Raw genomic sequence first — 18,656 nt, forward strand, 5'->3', positions numbered from 1 at the left:
GGTCAGAGAGCTGCAGTTCTGCTCTGTGCTTTCGGCAGTACGTCACTGCAGATCTCTGGGCTGGCATGGGATTTAGATCGATTGGAAGTGAAAACAATTTGTTGTAGCATTGCCAATCATTTACATTCAAAAATCTTTATGTACATCCCCAAAACCACAGAAGAGATTTAGAAATCATGGAACTTCCTTCTGTATTTTGAACCTTAGAGTTTGTAAGGCAAACTTCTCTTTACAAGAAAGACGTTTTCCCGTATTTCCAAAATGTTAGGAGTGGAGTTTTAAGAAAACACAAAATGCTGTAATATGGTAAAAATCACAAGCAGTGGGAAGACATGAATAGACACTTTCTCTGTAGTTCGCTGTGCTTAATTGCACTAAGTCTTCACAGCTCTTTTCTTTGATTTCCAGCAAAGATTTAGTAATAGATCCTGAAGATAGTTTTCATGCAGTATTTGATTTCATTATTGCTATAGCTATAGTATGGTGCATCTTATTAGCACACTTCGGAGTGTTAGATAATGTTCAGTAACAGATTGACAAAAGTATTTTCAATGCGGTGTTCTTGATTTGCTTAATGTTTATCCATTTCTCGGTGTGCCAGCTTTTAATGTGAATACTGAGTTTATACTGTAGCTGTGTTTTGTGTAACTGAAGTCGTCAGCTTTCATGCCGTTATTGCTATGGTGATGCTCCATCATGTTCTGATATTACTAGTCTTTTTTAATCTTTTTTTATACAGGCATTTTCCATGTCCCCCAAGTTCACCAAAGAACCTCTGTGTTGCTCTGGAAATTCAGTGCAATAATGGTGCAGTTTTTGTGGCTGGTAAAGTGATCCATTTATTTGCTGCTGTGTTGTCTTAAACATAACTTTGTAATACTGCCACGAGAACCCGAAGATGCTTGCTATTTGTTGATTCCTGTAACTAAGCATAAGGAGGAAAAAACGAAATCTAGCTCTATCGAAGAGTGGGCTTTGAAAGGGGAAGAAATTATACTTGCCTTTGCTGAAGACAAGATTTGGTCAAAAGTTAGAAATTACAGATCAACATGCTAAAATCAAAACTATTTGCCTGCTCTTACATTGTGAATTTAAACTGGGAGACTGCGTGGTGGAGTATGGTTGAAGAGGAGTGGGAGCTGCAGACAGCTGTATCAGGGCCAAGGTCGGGTTCCCATGTTAGGAGCTGCAGGAGGGGAGCATGTCACTTCTGCTGCTCCCAGTGTACACACACCTCCGTTCTGGATATTTGGGAAGATCCTCCTTTTCCTTGCCATTGTTTTTCTTTTGCTTTGAGAGATGGAAGAGTTCTCTCTTCTAGAGACAGCACAGGATGATGTGAAGATTCAAAACAACTTTCTTTGTGCCCCTGCTCGTTAAAGGGGCTTATCCAGAAGCAGTTCATGAAAGGGAGAATTTTGCCCTGTTGTCGAAGCTTGCTCTCTCCTTCGGAAAACCTTTATCCCCGCAAACCCTGCAGTTGTAATATGCCCCCTCATAATAAGCACGTGGTTTGGGAAAGGCGCTTCCGCACGAAATAAGCTCCCAGCAGTGCCGTTCACTTGCTTGGATTGTGATTTGGATTCAGAGGTTTTCACCATCTGGATTTATCTGCAAATTATTCCGTCCAAAAATGCCAATCTTAATGGGATTAATAAAGGTTAAATTTTAGAAAGCTTAGCTCTTTCTAATTCCCACCTCCAAACCAAGAGATAGCATCTGAAATAATTGGGTGAGTTAGGTAAATGCAACAACACTTGGTGTCCCTGAGTTGAGACGATTCAACTTTTCTGTCACCTGCCTGCAAGAGTACCTACCCTTCCCTAGTCCTGTGTATAAACAACCACTTATTTAAATATATGCAAACAGATTATTTTTAAAAACCTACAATTTTAATCCAACATACTATGTTTAAAAAGATGGTACAAATCCTGACTAAAGGAAAATGTAAAATGAAAAGAAAAAATGCAAAAGTGAATGTTCTCATGGCAGGCTAGTTGGTGTTCTATACATACCTGTTTCTTATTTTTACTTACTGATTAGACAGTTAGATGTACATTTTCATGAATCCAAGATATCCAGTGTCTTTTAGCCTTTTCCAAACACATTGTTTTATTTTAGGTTGCTTTGCTGGATGGTTTTGTCAGAATTCATCTGTATGGAGAAAGAGACAGAGGGTTAGCTTTCTGCATGTGATTTAATACTGGTTTGGCAATTTATAGTTTATAGCTTGTTCTAGACAAAACCAAAAATAACCCAGGCAGGATGTTGTTTTTAATTTTTGAATAATTAAATCCAGAATAGAATAATTTATTGAGTACAGTGCAGTTATTTTGTTATTACAGCAGTTTAAATGAGACAGGATCTTAATTTGTAAGCACAGTTTCAGAGTTGGTATTGCCCTCTTGACCTTATCTTTGGTGTTCACTGAACGCTTCCCCCCCAACTTTTTTTTAAAGGTTCAGGAGAAGCTGTCGAACCGAGAAACACCTTCTGTTTTTTTTAACCCACTCTTGTTCAGATGAAAAACTGAAATTATTAGAATGGGGAGGTGAGAGAAAAAAAAGATCATTTTCCTTTTTCCATTTTATGGAAAGAGAATTTAGCAGTGCGAAGCTGACTTGTGAATGATTAGTCATAGCACTTTCATTATTTGCCCCAGTGAAACAGTGTTAGTCAGTTTCCCCATTTGTTTGTGTGGGTTTTTCTGCAGATCAAAATGCAAGGAGGAAACATTGTTAGAAATAGGAAAATATGATACTGAAAACCAAAAAAATGGAGATGACAGAGGCACAGTGTAATATGCATAGGTGCTTTGAACTCCTTTTTTATTTTCTATATGCAAGGTTTCACATTGAAACTTGTTTGTGCAGGGGGGTTACTCATTGTTCTTTATGAATGAGTTCCTTGTTTTGTGCATATTTTCACTTCTTATAAAACCTGTCAATAAGAAAGCTCATCTTGGTCATCCGTGTCAGACTTGCTCTCTGTTTATAGCAGTCGTGTCACGGGAGACGGCAGGCTAGTGTGACATAACACGAGACTATGACTGGAATCAGTCAGAGGATGGCAATCTCTTTACATGGCAACTTTTCAAGGTTCTTGAAATTTGTACTAGTTTATTATTGAGACATTTTGCTCGCATGGTTTTCTTTGTGATGAGCCAAGGCATTTTAGTTTGGATTTCTTTTGTTGAATGTTCAGACAATGGCAGAACTTGGATTGTAACCTGAACTACTTGATACAGGGGGGTGTGGGAACTTCTTCACTTGGGACTTACATACATTGGGGGACAGGCATATGTACAGCACTAGTTTGGTATATGGGAGGCTGGTTAAAGACCATGGTCTGATTCAAAAAAATAATTTTTCCATTCGGAATTAAGTTGACTCAGACTAGGTACTTGAACCTCTGGGTTTTCATTCCCAGTTGTGTCAGGCTATATACAGTTTTGGTTTTATGGTAATACCTGAAAATAGAACTGCAGCGACTCTCTCTACGTTTAAGTTGTCCATCTCGGATACTGTGAAACTGTCATAGGTGCAGCCTATGCATTTCATACAGTTGCTGGAATGCTCTTGCTGTAAAACAAGTTTAAGCCTGTAAATTTATTTTCACAAGGCTCCGATGAAAGTTAAATGTGTTGTGCTGTGCAGTACTGGAGCTTTTATCCATTGCTTTAGAATGATTACAGGTAACATAGTTGTTTTTTACAGGAAGATACAACAAATATTCGAGGAATTTACCTCAGACTCCCTGGATTATTGATGGGGAGCGGAAGCTGGAATCTTCAGTGGAAGAACTGATTTCAGAGCATCTAATGGCAGAATTCAAAGCAGAGAGTAAGTATCTAGGGGATCTTTTACCATATATATTTTTCATCATTACTAGAATATTTTTTCTTAGTAGCTACTAATGTAATACACGAGTGTAATGGAAAAAACCTTGTTTCCTTATCCCTCTCTTATCCTTCCAAGTCCAAGCTTGTAAACTTTTTTTAGCTATGATCTATGAGTAATTAGATGACTGCTTTGTTTTATGCACTGTCTTTTATCCTTCTAAAATATCTCCTCAGTTGATCTGATGATGCAAATATTATGGTTTTAATGTGGTAGCATTTTTTCCTAGCCATACTTCTTAACGGTTGGTAATTCATAAAATGACTGTTACAAGAAGGTTTTTGCCATCAGTGTTCCGTAATATCTGCCTAGTCTTCGACCCCTTCATATTTCTTACCTTGATTAATTTATTTTCTTCAGTGCAGAGAATTCCACAAGCTAAGTGCTTATCCGGGTATTATCCAGAAAAAATAATCACTGCCCATCATTTGCCATCTACTAGACGTGGAATTTGAGACATAGAAGGCCCAAGGAAAAATCGCATTAAATATTAGTTTGGAAAAAACAGCTACTTTCCCCTCCTCTCCTCCCTCCTCCCAGTGGATGTGTTAGTTTGAACAGTAGGAAAATCCTCAAACCATGTCTTTAGGCCAGGTACTGTGTATTCAGCACTGGGGAGACACATCTGGAGTACTAGGTCCAGTTCTGGGCTCCCCAGTACAAGACAGACGTGAACATACCAGAACGAGTCCAGCAAAGGGCTGTGAAGATGATTAAGGGTCTGGATCATTCCCAGCTAAGAAAATTCTGATAGTATGACCAAAATACGCCTTCATGACCATGGAAGATGGTTATGTAGTTGCCATAATATGACCAGAGAAATGAGAGATAATAAAAACTGAGGAAATCTTTATGCGCTCTTTATGTTGCCTATGGAGGAAGAAATCTTGGAGCGCTTTGGAATTTTCAGAGACGCTTTGGAATAGAGCTGCAAAGTCACCTCTAGTGCAGGATTTGGTCCCCCATTCCTCCTTCAGGCAAAGCTTAAAGGTGGAAGGGGTATGATGAAGGAAACTAAATACCCAACAGTACGTTTTTGTAGCATGAAAGATGAAAAAACCAAATACACAGACGTTACTTTTCAGTTTGGACTTGAATTTCCTTCCTCTTTTGTCCAGGTGTGTGTGACTAGCAGAAGTGTCTCTGAAATCTTTGGAAACCGTTGGGTGTATTTAGGATAAAAAGTTGTGTTGTGGAGGAATACAGCTCAGTTTGGTTTTATTCATAGACTTGAAGTTGCTGGACAAGAAATGAACAAAATTAATTAGTAAGTGGAATTCCTTTAGGATGGTACTGCTTTTTTCCGGACATTTTCAGGGTTGTCGTGGTCACATTCAGGCCAAGGCACTAGGAGTGCTCTTCAAGAAACTTGTGAACCCGATGCAATAAACAATAACTATCCCAGATTTTTTCAAATACAGTGCAGGCTTCATTTTATAAAGATAGCTCTTCAAAGTATATTTGCAAACAAGTTTAGAAGGAAAATGTTTCACTTTTTAAAAGTGAAAGTATTAAATTGTAGAGTATTAAAAATGTGAAATAAAATCGCACCTCCTTTGTTCATATGTGTTACAGGCTTTAATTTTTCTTCCTCTGGAAGAGAAGATGTGGATGTGAGAACACTAGGCAAAGGTAAGGCTGGGAACATCCCTGGTGAAACACGGAAACAAACAAAATGGTTAACCAAAGCTACCCTAATAGATCTGGCTGAATGCTGAGTGCATAAGTGTGTGATTAAGCATGCTTTGAAATTTTATCTCGGACACATTTTAGTGATATTTATGTGTTTATTCCCAAAGACCAAACAGTTTCATAAAACCAACTGAAAGAGGAGCCCCTTTTCAGTGTCCTTGGCTGCACAGATGCATGGAAATGCATAGCTTGTTAGGAGTATTTTATTTTATTCGCTTCCTAATTTTAAGCATTTATGTCAGGCTGATTCCTATCTTGTTTTCTGTTGGATCCTTCTACTTTTCCTCCCTGTCACTGGGGAGTGGGGAAGCCTTATTTTCTTTTTGAACTTGGGTCCTTTATAAAGGTCAGTTGCTTTCCAATATGCTGAAGTTACTATAGCCAAAGGAGGAGGGGAAAGAAAAAGGAAAAACTAACAATGATGTGTTCCAGTTGCTGTCTGATTCGTAGTGTAGTTCTTGGCATTGCTTATACTGGGGATCATCCCTGGCCCTGAGCACAGGCAGTGCAGCTATTGCAACAGATGTTTAGCTGAGGGAGCGGGATTTAACATCATCTTGCACCTGGGCATTGCTGTAGGTGACAGAAAATAAGCTAATTAACTTTTTTTCTTATTTTATTTTTTAATTAGCACAGACTTGTACAAGATGTCTTCTGGGAAGTCATAATTTGCACTTATTGCTGATACCGGGGTTTAGTAGCCAAAAAAAGTCCCTTGTTTCTTTCCTTCCATCTGATGCTACATCCCTAAACCCGCAAGTCCTATCCCTGTTTGCATAACAGCAGACAATCTTCACACCTTCCAACCTTACTGCATAAATTCAAACGTTAATTTAGAACAACATGTTTTTATGTTTTATGACTGTGCATGTTGCCAGGAAGGCCCTTTGCAATTGAGCTTGTGAATCCTCGTAGAATACATTTTACTGCTGAGGAAATGAAGGGACTTCAGCAGGTAAATCATTTGCACCTCATGGAACTCATAAAGCATGTGTTTCTTCTCTAACTGAGCAGTTTTGCTAACTGATTCTTTTTTAAATATCACAGACAATTAATAACTCTTCAGACAAAATACAGGTTCGAGATTTACAGCTTGTCACCAGGTCAGTATTTATCATCACTAGCAAGGGATTTCGAAGTGATGCTTTGGGAGTTTTGCAAGCATTCTTGCTCACAGCACTATATAATTATGCTTATGTTATGTGAGTAATTAATTTCTTTTGTTTAGAGAGGCAATTGGTCGTATGAAGGAAGGTGAAGAGGAGAAGACAAAGACCTATAGTGCCTTAATATGGACAGACAAAGCAATACAGAAAGAAGATATTGCATTTCTAGATGATATCAAGGTATCTGTAGCTCGTTTCGCTAATTTATATTGTACTTGTCCTGGTGTCTTAAGGGAGAGTTTATATACATGCACCCACGGACATAGCTCTTCCTCTGCGTTTGGTGGTTTTTTTTCTCGGGGTTTCTCTTGCTATAGGGACCTTCATACCTCCCTTTCCCCTTCTTATCCTTCCTTGCTTCTCACCATTGTCATGCTACCAATATAGCTGGCTGGCTGTTAGCCAAGACAACAAATTATTGTATAATGTCAACCTTCCAGTAGACCAAATAATAAAAAGTAGTGAATGGGAGAGGAGGAAATCTGGCACCCACACCCCTTTCTTTACTTTAGATAATGTTTTGCATAAGTGAAAGGAGCGGAGAAGATCTTTTGTTCCGCAAGCTCTAAAGCCATTCTTCCACAGCTGCAGCAATTAGGAGTTTGAAATGTCTATGGAAAATAACGCAAAGAGGCCTTACAAAGTGCTCAAAGTAACAAGCACGCTGCGTTAATGAGAACTTTCTCCAAATGTTGGTCAGAGAGATACTGCTGAGGGAGAAGTGCGTTCAGTTTTTGTTGTACTGCACCACTTCCTATGGGTCTTGGCCATGAAATCGTTCTCGAAGAGAGGACTTGAGCCATTACAGTTCAGGGAGATGACTGTTGTGAAGCTTTTTTTTTTTGCATGCCCACTCACTTCCTGAAAAGTTGCCTTTCAAACTGCTGCATCTCATTTGGGAAAGGGGGTGGGGAATGAACTTTTTAAAAGACTGTTATGAGATCTAATCTCATTTCGGGGTTTTTTCCCTCACTTTTATTTCTAGGGGGTTGGCTGTAGTTTAGACAAAGCATTTTGTGGGTGGAATTTTTTTTTGGTTTTTTTTTGATTGCCCTGAGGCTCTCAGTGAGCTTCTAAATCCTGGAGTCATTCCAGCAAAGGACTATGGAGATTTCAAGGTTATTGCTCTGTATTTGTGATTCCATTAGTTTGTGTTCATATGAGGCCTTCTCATTTAGCCTTTGAGATGGCTGTCCTTTTTTCCTATGATAAACATGGAAAAAATTAGTCTTGCCTCAAGAAGATTACTCAACTACCATAACACAATACAAAAAAGATGTGATTGGTTAACAATACATACGACTTTTCCAATCTGTGCAGTATGTTGCACATTTCCTTCCTCATTTATTTTGTTACCTCTTGTAACAGGAATTAAAACTTGACCAGAAGACACCTCTCCGGGTTCTTCACCGAAGGCCTCTGGCTGTAAGATGTCGGATCATTCACACCATGCAGTCTGAGTACATAGACGAGCATCATTTTCGCCTGCATCTGAAGACTCAAGCAGGAACGTATCCTTAGATGCCGTTACACAACGCATTTACGAAACAGCTTGCTGATTAAGAGTAGTTTGGGTAATGGGAGGTTTCCTGCTTTTATCGCTGCGGTGTTTCTAAATCCCTGCTCTTCAGCAGTCATATGTTGCTGCGTAATGTTTGCTTTTATGTCAGAATTTCACAGTCGGGCTTTCATTCAAAAATGCTACTCGTGTGTATGTATTTTTGTGATGACCAGTCTGATAGTTTTAAAGTATATGATAGCTATAAAAATGTACTGGTTAAAGATATGCTGCTTCTAATTTGACTGAAAACGTTTCACCTTAGAAAATAAGCTTTTCCTCAATATTTAATGCGCTGCAATGCGTACTGTAGATTGCTGCTACTTATGAGTTAACAGTCTTGTCATAAAGTCACCGCTCACTTTGGAATAAAACAGAAAATACAAGTCGATAGTGCAGTTTTTGGCATTAGAGTCAGAAGCCAAGAATTAGGATGTCTTTTAAAGATGGGTGTGGGCTTAACAGGACGTTCAGTTGGCTTAGGAGTAGAAAAAGACACTATTTTTGCTTTGAGCATTTTTCACCATACTCCTTTTCTTTTTTTTTTCTTTTGATTTCTTTGCGGTAAAATACACCTTTCCTTAGCCAGTATTTCTAGCTACATTAAGGAATTTGTGCATGGAGACTTTGGAAGAACAAAGCCCAATATTGGCTCCCTACTGAACAGAACCGCTGACATTCTGGAGTTGGATGTAGAAGTAAGTTGTTTGCTATTTATCTTTCCTGGAAATTAGTAACGTAGTTGCATTTGTGAGATGGTTTCAGTAGAATCGCTCTAACGGAATCAACATTCCTTACCGCAGTTAATAGAAAAATTGATGTTAATGCAAAAATAGTGGTTTGTACCACACTGCCACGTGTGACAGGCTTCCTTTGGTGAATTCATGTCGGGGAGGGATGGGAGGACATACCATGAATTAATGACACTTATTATTAGCACCCAGTGGAACAGAGCTTAGCAATGTTACATGTACCACATCGTTTCTTTTCAAAACTGGGTCGGATGAAAAATAGAGGAGAGATTTGACTTCCTGTTTCAGTGCTGGTTCAAACACAGCAAGAAATTGTATCTGTTCACTTGCTGGAGTCAGATGAAAAAACAAAATTTGTTTTGGTTAAAAGAATGTGTGTAGAAATATGGATTTAATATTTAACCTAGTGGTTTGGCAAGGTTTATTTAAAACATGGGTTCTCATTTCAGGTAGCCAGAGATTGGCATGGTTGTTCTCATGTATTTCTGGAAAGCTGCCCACGTGTTACATTTTGCAGAACAGACTTGCAGTTTTTTGCATATCTTTTGTAGGATAATACAGAAAGAGAGCTTGCAGAGGGCGCTTCAGTTGCTTCCGAAAACAGGAACACCTGACCTGGGGCTCGGGCTGATAAGCATCGCTCTCGTATGGATAGGTGTCACGACAGTTATTGGACATAACTGTGAAAGATGTTGGGGGCCTTGAAAATAATTAGTCTTCTTGCTAATAATGCATTTTAGCTCACCCTAAGAGCCTAATCCTTTGATGAAGTTGTAGATTAGGCAAGGAGTAGGTATGATTAATGTAGGCAGTCTTGAAGCCAAGGTGTTTAACGTGCTGTGTTGCGATCGCAAATGGTGATACTACGGTAGTGTAGGGTGTTCTGCTTTTGGAAGAGGGTGAGCAACAAGTTTATGCCTGAAGGGAATTGGGAGATGAGGCCTCAGGGAGACCAGGGAAGACAGACGTAATCCAAGTCGTAGTAATTACGACATTTGCTTCTAATAAAGTGTCAGGCATGTTTTGTCCCTTTTGACTAACAGTCAGGACGACCGCTACTGATGTTGCCTAGATAATTCTTGCGCATAATGCTTGACAGCTTATTCTTTTAGTCTAATCTGCTCAGGAGGCAGATTTGGGGACAGGTGATGGTTTTCTCCTTGAGCCTTGCCTGCACTGCCCGATACCTGCATATTTCTGTGGCATCAATCAACAAGTTGTTTGTTTTCACATCATAATGGCCCATCTGTAGGATGGGTAGAAGATGGAGATGGTTCATGTTTCTAATTAACAGTTCTGGACGCTCTGCAAATGCAGCCCAACATCAAATGATGCTGGGTAGTAGTAGTACAAGGAGTTGTGATTCTGCTTTATGAAGAAAACCCAGCTCCCAGGGAGCTCTCGCCAGACACACGTGGCGTCACTAGAAGGTGGCTGTTTCTTGCCACTGTCTCCTGCTTGTCTTGTCCCCGTCTCTTATTTTAGTGTCCTTTATTTACTCTGTTTCTTTACACTATTAGCCTGTAGCTGACAAGCATAGAGTTCTCTATGTGTAAAATACCGTGTCTGCTGATTTTGCCTTTGTTTTTTCCTCCCTGCTCATCTAGTCTGTTGATGTTGACTGGCCTCCAACCCTGGATAATTAACTTTTCAAGTTGGGACGAGGAAGAAGCAGCAACGCTGTCAGCAGCTGGTTACTGAACACTGTACAGTATTACAGCTTGGTTGCAAAGCATTTCTGTTGAACATTTGGATCATGTTGATCTGCCAGAGGATACTGATGCTTTGAATCAACTTTAAACACTCTGGAACAGGTAGTGTTCATTCAGTCTCTAGCCTTATTTTAACAACTTCTGTGCGTACAAAGATTTTGGTAAGCTAGTGTATTGTTAATAAGTCGTTTTAAAAAACAATTAAGAAAAAGATAAATGGTGTAACATGTGCAAATGGTGTACTGAGCGAATACGTCAAATGTGCTTTCTGCCGTAGTTTAAAATGTTTTAATTAAAAATAACCCTCCCTCCAGCCATATTTTTTTTAACTCTCTTTATATTGGATGCTGCAGCTTTCTTGTCTGTATGCAGGTAGCACTGAGTTACCTGAAACCCAGTCCTAACTTTTTCTGAGCGCTATTCATGCAGGAGTATTTCCCAAAAGTCAGGGAGACTCTGAAACCGGTAGGATAGTGCCTGGAACGAGGCAGCACTCTGCTCTCTGCTGACTGCTTTTTGGCCAGTGTCAGTTTTAGGGACGGGCCCATTTGTCTCTCAGACAAAAGTAATTTTCAAAGGGAAAAACAGTTTTCAGAGGAAAACTTTGCACTTAAAACCAAGTTTTTCTCATTTAAAAACATCAGCAATACTTCCTAGAAACAACAGTTGAGGTACTTGAGGCCGCAGCAGCTCTCTGGCCTGTTTACAGTCCTCTTCAGGCATAGGATTTCCCCAGTTGAGTCACCGTATATGAAAAGATTGGGAACTCCTGGCAGTGGTGCGCAATGGAAATGTGGAGAAAAAATAGGAATACCAAGAACCCCAAAGTACAGGCAAATATAAGATGTACTGAAGAATGCTGTCATTGAGAGAACAAGTCAGAAATAAAAAGCTTTGGTTGTAGCATAGCGCATTTTTTTTCTCGTATCCAACCTTGGATGGATGCCTGAAAGAGTTGAACATTGCCTAGGAACTTGCCTGGAATAGGGAAGAACTGAGGTGTTTTTTTTTTTTTTCCTTTGCTTGTGTTATTTTAAATGCTTCACACAACACAGGGGCTGGGCTGCAGGATTATTTTTGTTTATTATTAGCCAGGTCCTACCACCTACATCTTTAGGAAAAAACACTTCTCTGCCTGTATCATTTTAATCCATTAGGAAGGTGCGTCTGCTTACTTGAAGTACAGAAGAGAGTTAAACTATCGACAAGAAATTAAGGTTTGGAATTTAAGGGCTCTTCATTAATTAACATTTCAGAAATAAAGAGGGTAATATTTGCCAAGGCAAACCACTGTTTGGGAACAGGGAGAATTACTGAGATGTCCTACCTTCAGTTCAGTGGTGCCAGGACCTCATAATAGAACAGCTGCATGATAATTTTAAGAAGGTCCTAAAAACTGATTTTGAAAAACAAGTCTAAATATTATACACTCTGCCTGCGATGGGCTGTCAAAACTTGTCTCTCGTCATTTGTTTTCCTAGTCTACTCTAACATAAGCATGGCAGTAGTTCAGAAGCTCACAAAAATAATAGGAACATGATTCAGACACTAATGTTTTTTTGTTTTTAATCTTAAAGCTGTTATGAGCAACAGATTCCAGGAGTAGTTGTCTCAGATAATAATCTGTACCCAGAAAGGAAGTGTCATGAATGATGGAAAACTTAAGAAACTGAATTCAGAAAACAAACAAAAGAGAATTTCAGTCTCGCATCTATGTGATTTCTTGAAACTCAAAGTGAGCTAAAATATGATTTATAAATTCCATAAACTACAGGGGAAAAAATGTAAACAAGACTGCACTATGGACATGACAGATATCAGAAGAGCTGTTCCAAGGGGGAAATAGAGCTCACAGGGCAGAAGCAGAAAGGGCTCCTGCTCCTGTCATAGTGCAAGGACACTCGAGGCGCTCCCATCCACAGCTCTTTCTGCAATATGCTGTACATTATCGTGGTGACAGTGGAGATCGTGTTAAGAATCAAAGTGCAGATAAACACGGCTATAAAGATTACACTAAATGTGCTGAGTCTAATCTCTTCTCCATACAATGTAGAGAGGTCCACCAAAAATTCCCAAATCGCTTATTTTCATGATAAATGTGAAGTATCCAAATGAGGGGGGAAAAAAAGCTGATGATGCAAGTATCGCTACAGCACCTTAGACAGTTATTGTTCAGTGATCACGTGAAAATGTGAACATGAGAGCTATAATCTGTTTTTTGAACTTTGTTTAAAGTCTGCAGTTTCTAATACAAGGTAAACACTTTGAACTATCATAATCTGTAATGAATATTGCAGCAATAATATTAGTGTTGTACTTGGGCCTTCATCTGCTTTTTAAAAGTAAAATACCTACTCGTGAGTACTCAGATAGGATGTTTTGTGAAAATAAGATTTAGTCGTCTTCATGAGGCATGCGTGAAAGAGGTAGGTATTTTCTAGCATGTTACGTGAAAAATACTAAAAAGTGAGGTCCAGCGTTCCTGTGCGCCATCCTTCTTTGCACTGGAAGGACTCAAATTAAAGCCGTTGTATTTCTCCAAACAATTGGTCGCCTATAATGCCCCCCCGGCATTTTTTTTTGCATCAGCTTAGCTGAACCTGGAGAAAGCTGTACCAGTAGCACAGCTCTAGGTGAGCATGAAAGCATCTGTCCTCTCTGCCCCTCTGACTAAAAAGTCAGTTGCTCTGCCACAAAAAATTACTGAGTGCAGATGAACCCTTACTGCACACATTGCTTTCGGTTTTTTAGTGGCCAACGGTAATTGTGAGCAGAAAATATTTTAAAAAGCCCCAGGACAAGCAACCCATAACCTACCTTCTCCCATTTCTCTGGCTTTCCTGCGGTGAAGGATGTCATGAATCCGAGAAGGTTGCAGAAGCTGAGTACTTAGTATAACCAGTTTTTTAATTACCAAACCAACTCGTTTACAAAGGAAAACAGAACTTTGAAAATATTTAATTATACAGTAAAAACAAATTGTACTATAAAGAGCCTTCTATGAAGTGAGTAAAGTGTTTACATTTAATATACTTAAAATTGAGAACTTCAAAAAAAGAACTCAATAAACAACACATTTCAAGCTTTCTTTGTATTTCGTTTGTCTCTCTATTACTTAAGATCGCAGAGGAGCTATGCAGAAGTGAGGAAAAACTGCTTTAGATCGTGGAAAGTCAATTCATTGCGCTGTGTACCTGGAGTTAGGCGAAGCAGTTTTCCAAACTTCATATATTCTACACATTGTCGAAGGAGCGTATTCTGTCAAACCTGTGTAATTGGTGTAATGCCTTACAGCAGCAGCACCTTATTGCTTTGAATGCAATGAATTACTGCAGTTAGAGAGTCATTGCTTTCCTGTAAACCACGGAGGTTTTTTGGAGTTCCTTTCTGCCTTGTGTACAACTATATGTCTCAAGTGGCTTTTTTGATTTGGGGTTGCGATCGTTTTTCATATATCAGAGTGTGCTTTTTTTTTATTGCTTCTTTCCATGGTGCAGTTTTATGTTGCCAAACAGCAACAATTAGATTGGTAAGCCTTATCTGCCATAGAAAACAGCCGTATAACTTAAGAAATCCTCATATATTTCTTGCCTAGTTGCTTGTTAAAAAATAATGATAATATAATAAAATAGCAGAGCCCTATAATGCAGCGTAGAGTGTCTTACCTAGCCAGTTCCATCCGCGCAAGTTGTCACTGAACATCTCGCAACCCAGGCTAAGAACGAATGCTGGGAATCAAGGGAAAGGGAGGAAGTTCTGGTTTCTGATACAGAGTATAGAGGAGTGTTTTTAATTAGTACTGACTGAAGTGGCCTGAAGTTGTTAATAGAGTGCATCTAGGTGAGGCTGCACTAAGACTGCCTCCGGGTTTGCCCCAAAGCTTTCTTGGGAGGGGGTGGTGGGGAGGCAGGACCTGAGCCGCCTTTTAAGCAGTCACTTGCATAGCAGGAAACTGCCGGGATACCTGAGGAAAGAATAGGTAGGAGGCTTTGGCTCAACATGTCTGTAGTTCAAAATAACATAGACATCTCAGCTACACACACACACACACACACACACACAAAGAGCTGGAGGGAAGTAACAGCGTGCTCCATCGCTACAGCAACAGGAGTTTGTCATTTAGACTAGGATGAAGTGCACTTTGGATGAAGTGCAGAGAAGTCCTTACTTTCTGTTCGTTCTTCTGTGCAGTGATTCATTTACAACAGAGCTGGACTATTTAAAAACTCAAACCTTCCGGTCTTTTAAAATATATCTAACAATGACATAGTCATTAAAAAAATTTTAGAGTAAATTTGCCTTCAAAGCAAATGGAGTGGTGAAAACGTGAAAAATCAATGCATGATCTTGTTTTAGGAGAATATTTTCTACGAAAGAGGGTAAGAAACCTAAACCTTTCAAGTAAGTTGAGTAAAACTTTAACAGCTGAGTCTGAACTAGAGTGCCCACGCGCAGGTATTTTTTCTAATCTCCGTCCTATCAAAATGTAAATTTATCTTCCATAGCAAAAGTGGTTATTTTTCAAACAATTTTAACCCTGTGAAGTATTTGAAATTTTAACCCTTCTGAAGATGCCAGCTTTTACAGTCCCCAAAGGTAAGGAAGATTTAAGTGTTAACAGTTCCCTTGTCCAAGAGCGTAAAAATATGTATACAAGATCCTTTTAACGCTACAGAACCCCAAACCCTACTCCCACCTCTCTTCACGGGCACCAGTCTTTGGGCTGTAATCTATAACCTTAAGTTACATCATGAAACTTGCATAGTAACATTCTGAAAGAGAAAGCAGGGGCTCCAGAAGGGTAAGTTACTCCTTTTCACACAGCCAGCCATCTGAAAAGCTCTACGTACCTGCTTCCAGCCCGACACTGCTGGCTCAATGGTTATAGCTTTGTAATATGTTATCAAACTGGAAAGACTGATAGAGCTCATCAGCGTGGACACCGTCGGTGTCATAGAACTGGTTATCTGCAATGCTATTCGGATGGTTTGGCATCGGGTTGGTGGATAGTCTTGATTCGCTCAAAACTTCTTGGTCTATAAAACTGTAAACTGCTGGATCAGCTAAGTTAGACTGCGAATTAAAAGGCGTGCTGCCCGGGGCCGCTACAGACGGGCAAGCCGGAGGCACCTGATGGAGCTGCTGCCTGTGATTGCTTGCATTTAACACCGGATTGTACTTTTCGAAGTTTATACTAGTGCAGTTCATGTCATCGGTCTCCATGTTCACGATGCTGGCTGTGGAGATGCCGGCGGGATGAGCCTGCTGCGCGACGCTGTTACTAGAAACGCTCTGCATGTCTGCAGTTGACACCGCCACTCCTCCCATCCCGTTTGTGCTGCCAAAATTCCGGTAGAAACCTGAATCCTTCTCATCAGGCCAGTTCAGGGGGTTGTCGTGGAAAGCCGAGAGCGCGCTGCTGCCCTGAGCAGCAGGCTGAGGCGCGTCTGCCGCAAAGCTGTTCTGCGGGTGCGCGTTGAGCAGGCTGCCGGCGGAGGAGGGGGTGCCGTACAGCTGCTGCCAGCACGAGGAGAGCGCGTCTTGCTTCCCCGGCCCCACCGGCGCAGGCTGGTGGGGAATCTGGTTGAAGGCAGGGTAGATCTGACTAGCGTTGGCCAGGGTTCCTAGCCCCGGCATCATCAGTGCAGGTGAAAACACGTTTGGTTCTACGGAAAGGAAAGACGTGACTGCATTTTAATGCCATTTTTTGTATTTTTTTTTAAATCACAAATGGGAAAAAGCAAAGCAAAACCAGTGCTATCTTAGTAAGATTATATGTGCATTTGCACTTTCGTACTCGCTTCCACGCTGCTCGCCAGGGTGGACCCTAGATTTCTGGACAGCAGCAAGACAGCTATCCACCTCACCCCACTATGGCAAACGCTGACGGTGACAGCTACATTTCAGTAAAGAACTGGTGGTTTTTTAGTTTGTAGAGTCAAAAGTACGGGTATCTTACAGGAAGAAACCCTCAAGGGAACATTAGAATTTCAAGGAAAGAGGAGGGAAGGCCAGGAACTGAGCGTACGTTTGAAGGGCTGAGTATCTGAACGCAGAGAAAAAAAAAAATCAGTAGTTATCTAAATTAAGGCTGAAAGCTAGCAACGCTTAAAGACGAAGAAGGTGTAGCCCTCTCCGGCGCAAAGGGGAAGCTGCAGCCCGGCTGAGGCTTTGAGAAGAACCTGGAGGAGGGAAAGTGAGAGGCGGGTACTACTGCTGCCTTGGGAACTTCGGTGCCCCCCTGAAAAACGCCCTTCCCCACAGCAATCGGGCACCATTTGTTTCAAACCGCTGTCGGATTGGGACACGCCTGCAAAAACCTACCTTTCTTAATCAGCTTCCCTTCAGGAGTGACAGCGGGGAATGGAGCTACTTTGGGCCTCTCTGTCGCATTTGATCCTGCGATGGAAGAAAGCATGAGTCCACACTGAATGTTTGCTTTGATATAAAATAACTCCATCTAAATGTAAGTTCACTCAAACAAGAAAAAGACAAATATTTTCCTTACCACAGTCCTGTATGAGCTTTTGCCAAGCCAGCGTTGATCTTTGCCTTTTTGCTTTGTTGCCATATGGATCTACAGAGAAAGGAGTAGAAGGAAAAAGTGTTAAGTTTCTCTTTGATATAATTAATAAAGGAGCTTTCTAAAACTTATACTAGTAGCTCCTAATTGTAGTCAAATATATTTAAAGAAAAATATTTCAGACGTGACAGCACTAACCAAGACCATGTTATTAACAGTGATTCTTGATATTGTCATTGAAAGAGGGAGCAAACTGACTATCGTTACTTTAAAAACCAAAAATCTACTTTGTAGAAGTAGTGTTCTAGCGTTTATTACCAACACGAGTTCTGCACCGATAATGTCTTTTCAGAAACTCAGCTAATTGGAACCATACCCTTTTCATCTGGTAGGTATCTGAAATCCATAGGTTCACTGACTTCCTGGTCTGAAGGTCTTCGCAGCTGCATCTTCACCGTGACGGGCTCGGTGATGTCTTTGAGAAACGGGGGCGTTCTGAACACAATTGCAACTTGACGGTGAACGTCAGCTTGTGAGAAGGAACCTTTGGCCTCCCAGTTGTCCAAGACAAACCTGACTTCTATATCATCTAGTCCATTAGAAACAGAAGACGCTTATTAAGTGGAAAACTGAAAACTTGCAGCAGAAAGAAACGGGAAGGGGAACAAAGAAAGGAGTCTGACTCAGAGTTCAGATGCAAAGTAAACGGCTCGACTTTAAAGACACCGAGTATCTTTCAGAGGTGCTGAGAGCCCTTGAACCTGAAAGCTATTCTGCCCAGCTATAAAAGCGGACCACTTGCACGGGAGTGTGGTGAAGGGCTTAAGTTCCCCGGCTAGAAATGGTAGTGTCAGCCATTTGGAACAAAGGTGGTGGCGGCGGGGAAAACCTAGTCAAGATTACCTTTTTGAACTTTGTCACACAGTAGAAATATTTCATCTCCTCCTTTTACACTTCCACAGTTCTTGTTCACACGACAAATTCTTAATTCTGCTGTGTTGGGAGCTCCTGGAAACAAACAGGCAAATTTGATGATAAAGACTTACTGTAACTTTGTCATTAGGGAAGCTGAGGTGCTGGGAGTTAAGGCTTGAGAAGGGAAGGCAGCAGCTGGAGGAGTGGGACACACTCCAAAATCCACACTAAACAAGTCGCTCCATATAGGAAATTAAATTCAGAAGCAGGGCTTGACGTTCCATCATCCTACAGCTCTCGGCCGCTCATCTCCAAACACAAGACACCAGTGCAGCTGTGCCGCCGACACCCTACCTCTTCTAGAGTAGTCTCAAAATACTTCCCCGAATGACGTTACCGTGCCCGGCGCTGCTGCCCGTCAAGCTGCAGAATTCAAAGC

The 18,656-nt window shown here is 40.6% G+C and overlaps 2 protein-coding genes and 1 long non-coding RNA gene across 8 annotated transcripts in view; 1 reads left to right on the plus strand and 2 right to left on the minus strand.

Moving 5' to 3' along the window:
• PUS10 (pseudouridine synthase 10) overlaps positions 1-12,967 on the plus strand; it is a 35,851-nt gene extending 22,884 nt beyond the window's left edge. For 5 of the 6 annotated variants that reach the window (XM_075147755.1, XM_075147756.1, XM_075147759.1 and 2 more), the window contains 9 exons: positions 740-825; positions 3,717-3,842; positions 5,475-5,531; positions 6,470-6,546; positions 6,639-6,694; positions 6,820-6,937; positions 8,126-8,268; positions 8,914-9,013; positions 10,675-11,807. In XM_075147755.1, the coding sequence (XP_075003856.1) occupies positions 740-825; positions 3,717-3,842; positions 5,475-5,531; positions 6,470-6,546; positions 6,639-6,694; positions 6,820-6,937; positions 8,126-8,268; positions 8,914-9,013; positions 10,675-10,713 (802 nt within the window). In that variant the 3' untranslated portion in view covers positions 10,714-11,807. Of the gene's footprint in view, positions 1-739; positions 826-3,716; positions 3,843-5,474; positions 5,532-6,469; positions 6,547-6,638; positions 6,695-6,819; positions 6,938-8,125; positions 8,269-8,913; positions 9,014-10,674; positions 11,808-12,553 lie in introns of those variants that run through there. The other variant, XR_012673257.1, reaches the window with a different exon arrangement.
• On the minus strand, positions 1,847-3,767 carry LOC142081151 (uncharacterized). Its single transcript, XR_012673258.1, has 3 exons — positions 3,747-3,767; positions 3,470-3,581; positions 1,847-2,154 (listed from the first exon to the last, which is right to left on the minus strand). It is a non-coding gene; the product is annotated as an uncharacterized LOC142081151 (long non-coding RNA).
• A 754-nt stretch (positions 12,968-13,721) lies between the features above and the next one.
• The window catches only part of REL (REL proto-oncogene, NF-kB subunit), a 32,371-nt gene continuing 27,436 nt past the window's right edge, over positions 13,722-18,656 (minus strand). Inside the window, exons 6-10 of the mRNA XM_075147753.1 lie at positions 18,206-18,310; positions 17,679-17,891; positions 17,288-17,356; positions 17,104-17,178; positions 13,722-16,445 (exon numbers count right to left, since the gene is read on the minus strand). Coding sequence (XP_075003854.1) covers positions 15,655-16,445; positions 17,104-17,178; positions 17,288-17,356; positions 17,679-17,891; positions 18,206-18,310 — 1,253 coding nt within the window. The 3' untranslated portion in view covers positions 13,722-15,654. The remainder of the gene's footprint in view (positions 16,446-17,103; positions 17,179-17,287; positions 17,357-17,678; positions 17,892-18,205; positions 18,311-18,656) is intronic.

This window comes from Calonectris borealis, chromosome 3 (assembly GCF_964195595.1).
Source record: "Calonectris borealis chromosome 3, bCalBor7.hap1.2, whole genome shotgun sequence".
NCBI classification, from domain to species: Eukaryota; Metazoa; Chordata; class Aves; order Procellariiformes; family Procellariidae; genus Calonectris; species Calonectris borealis.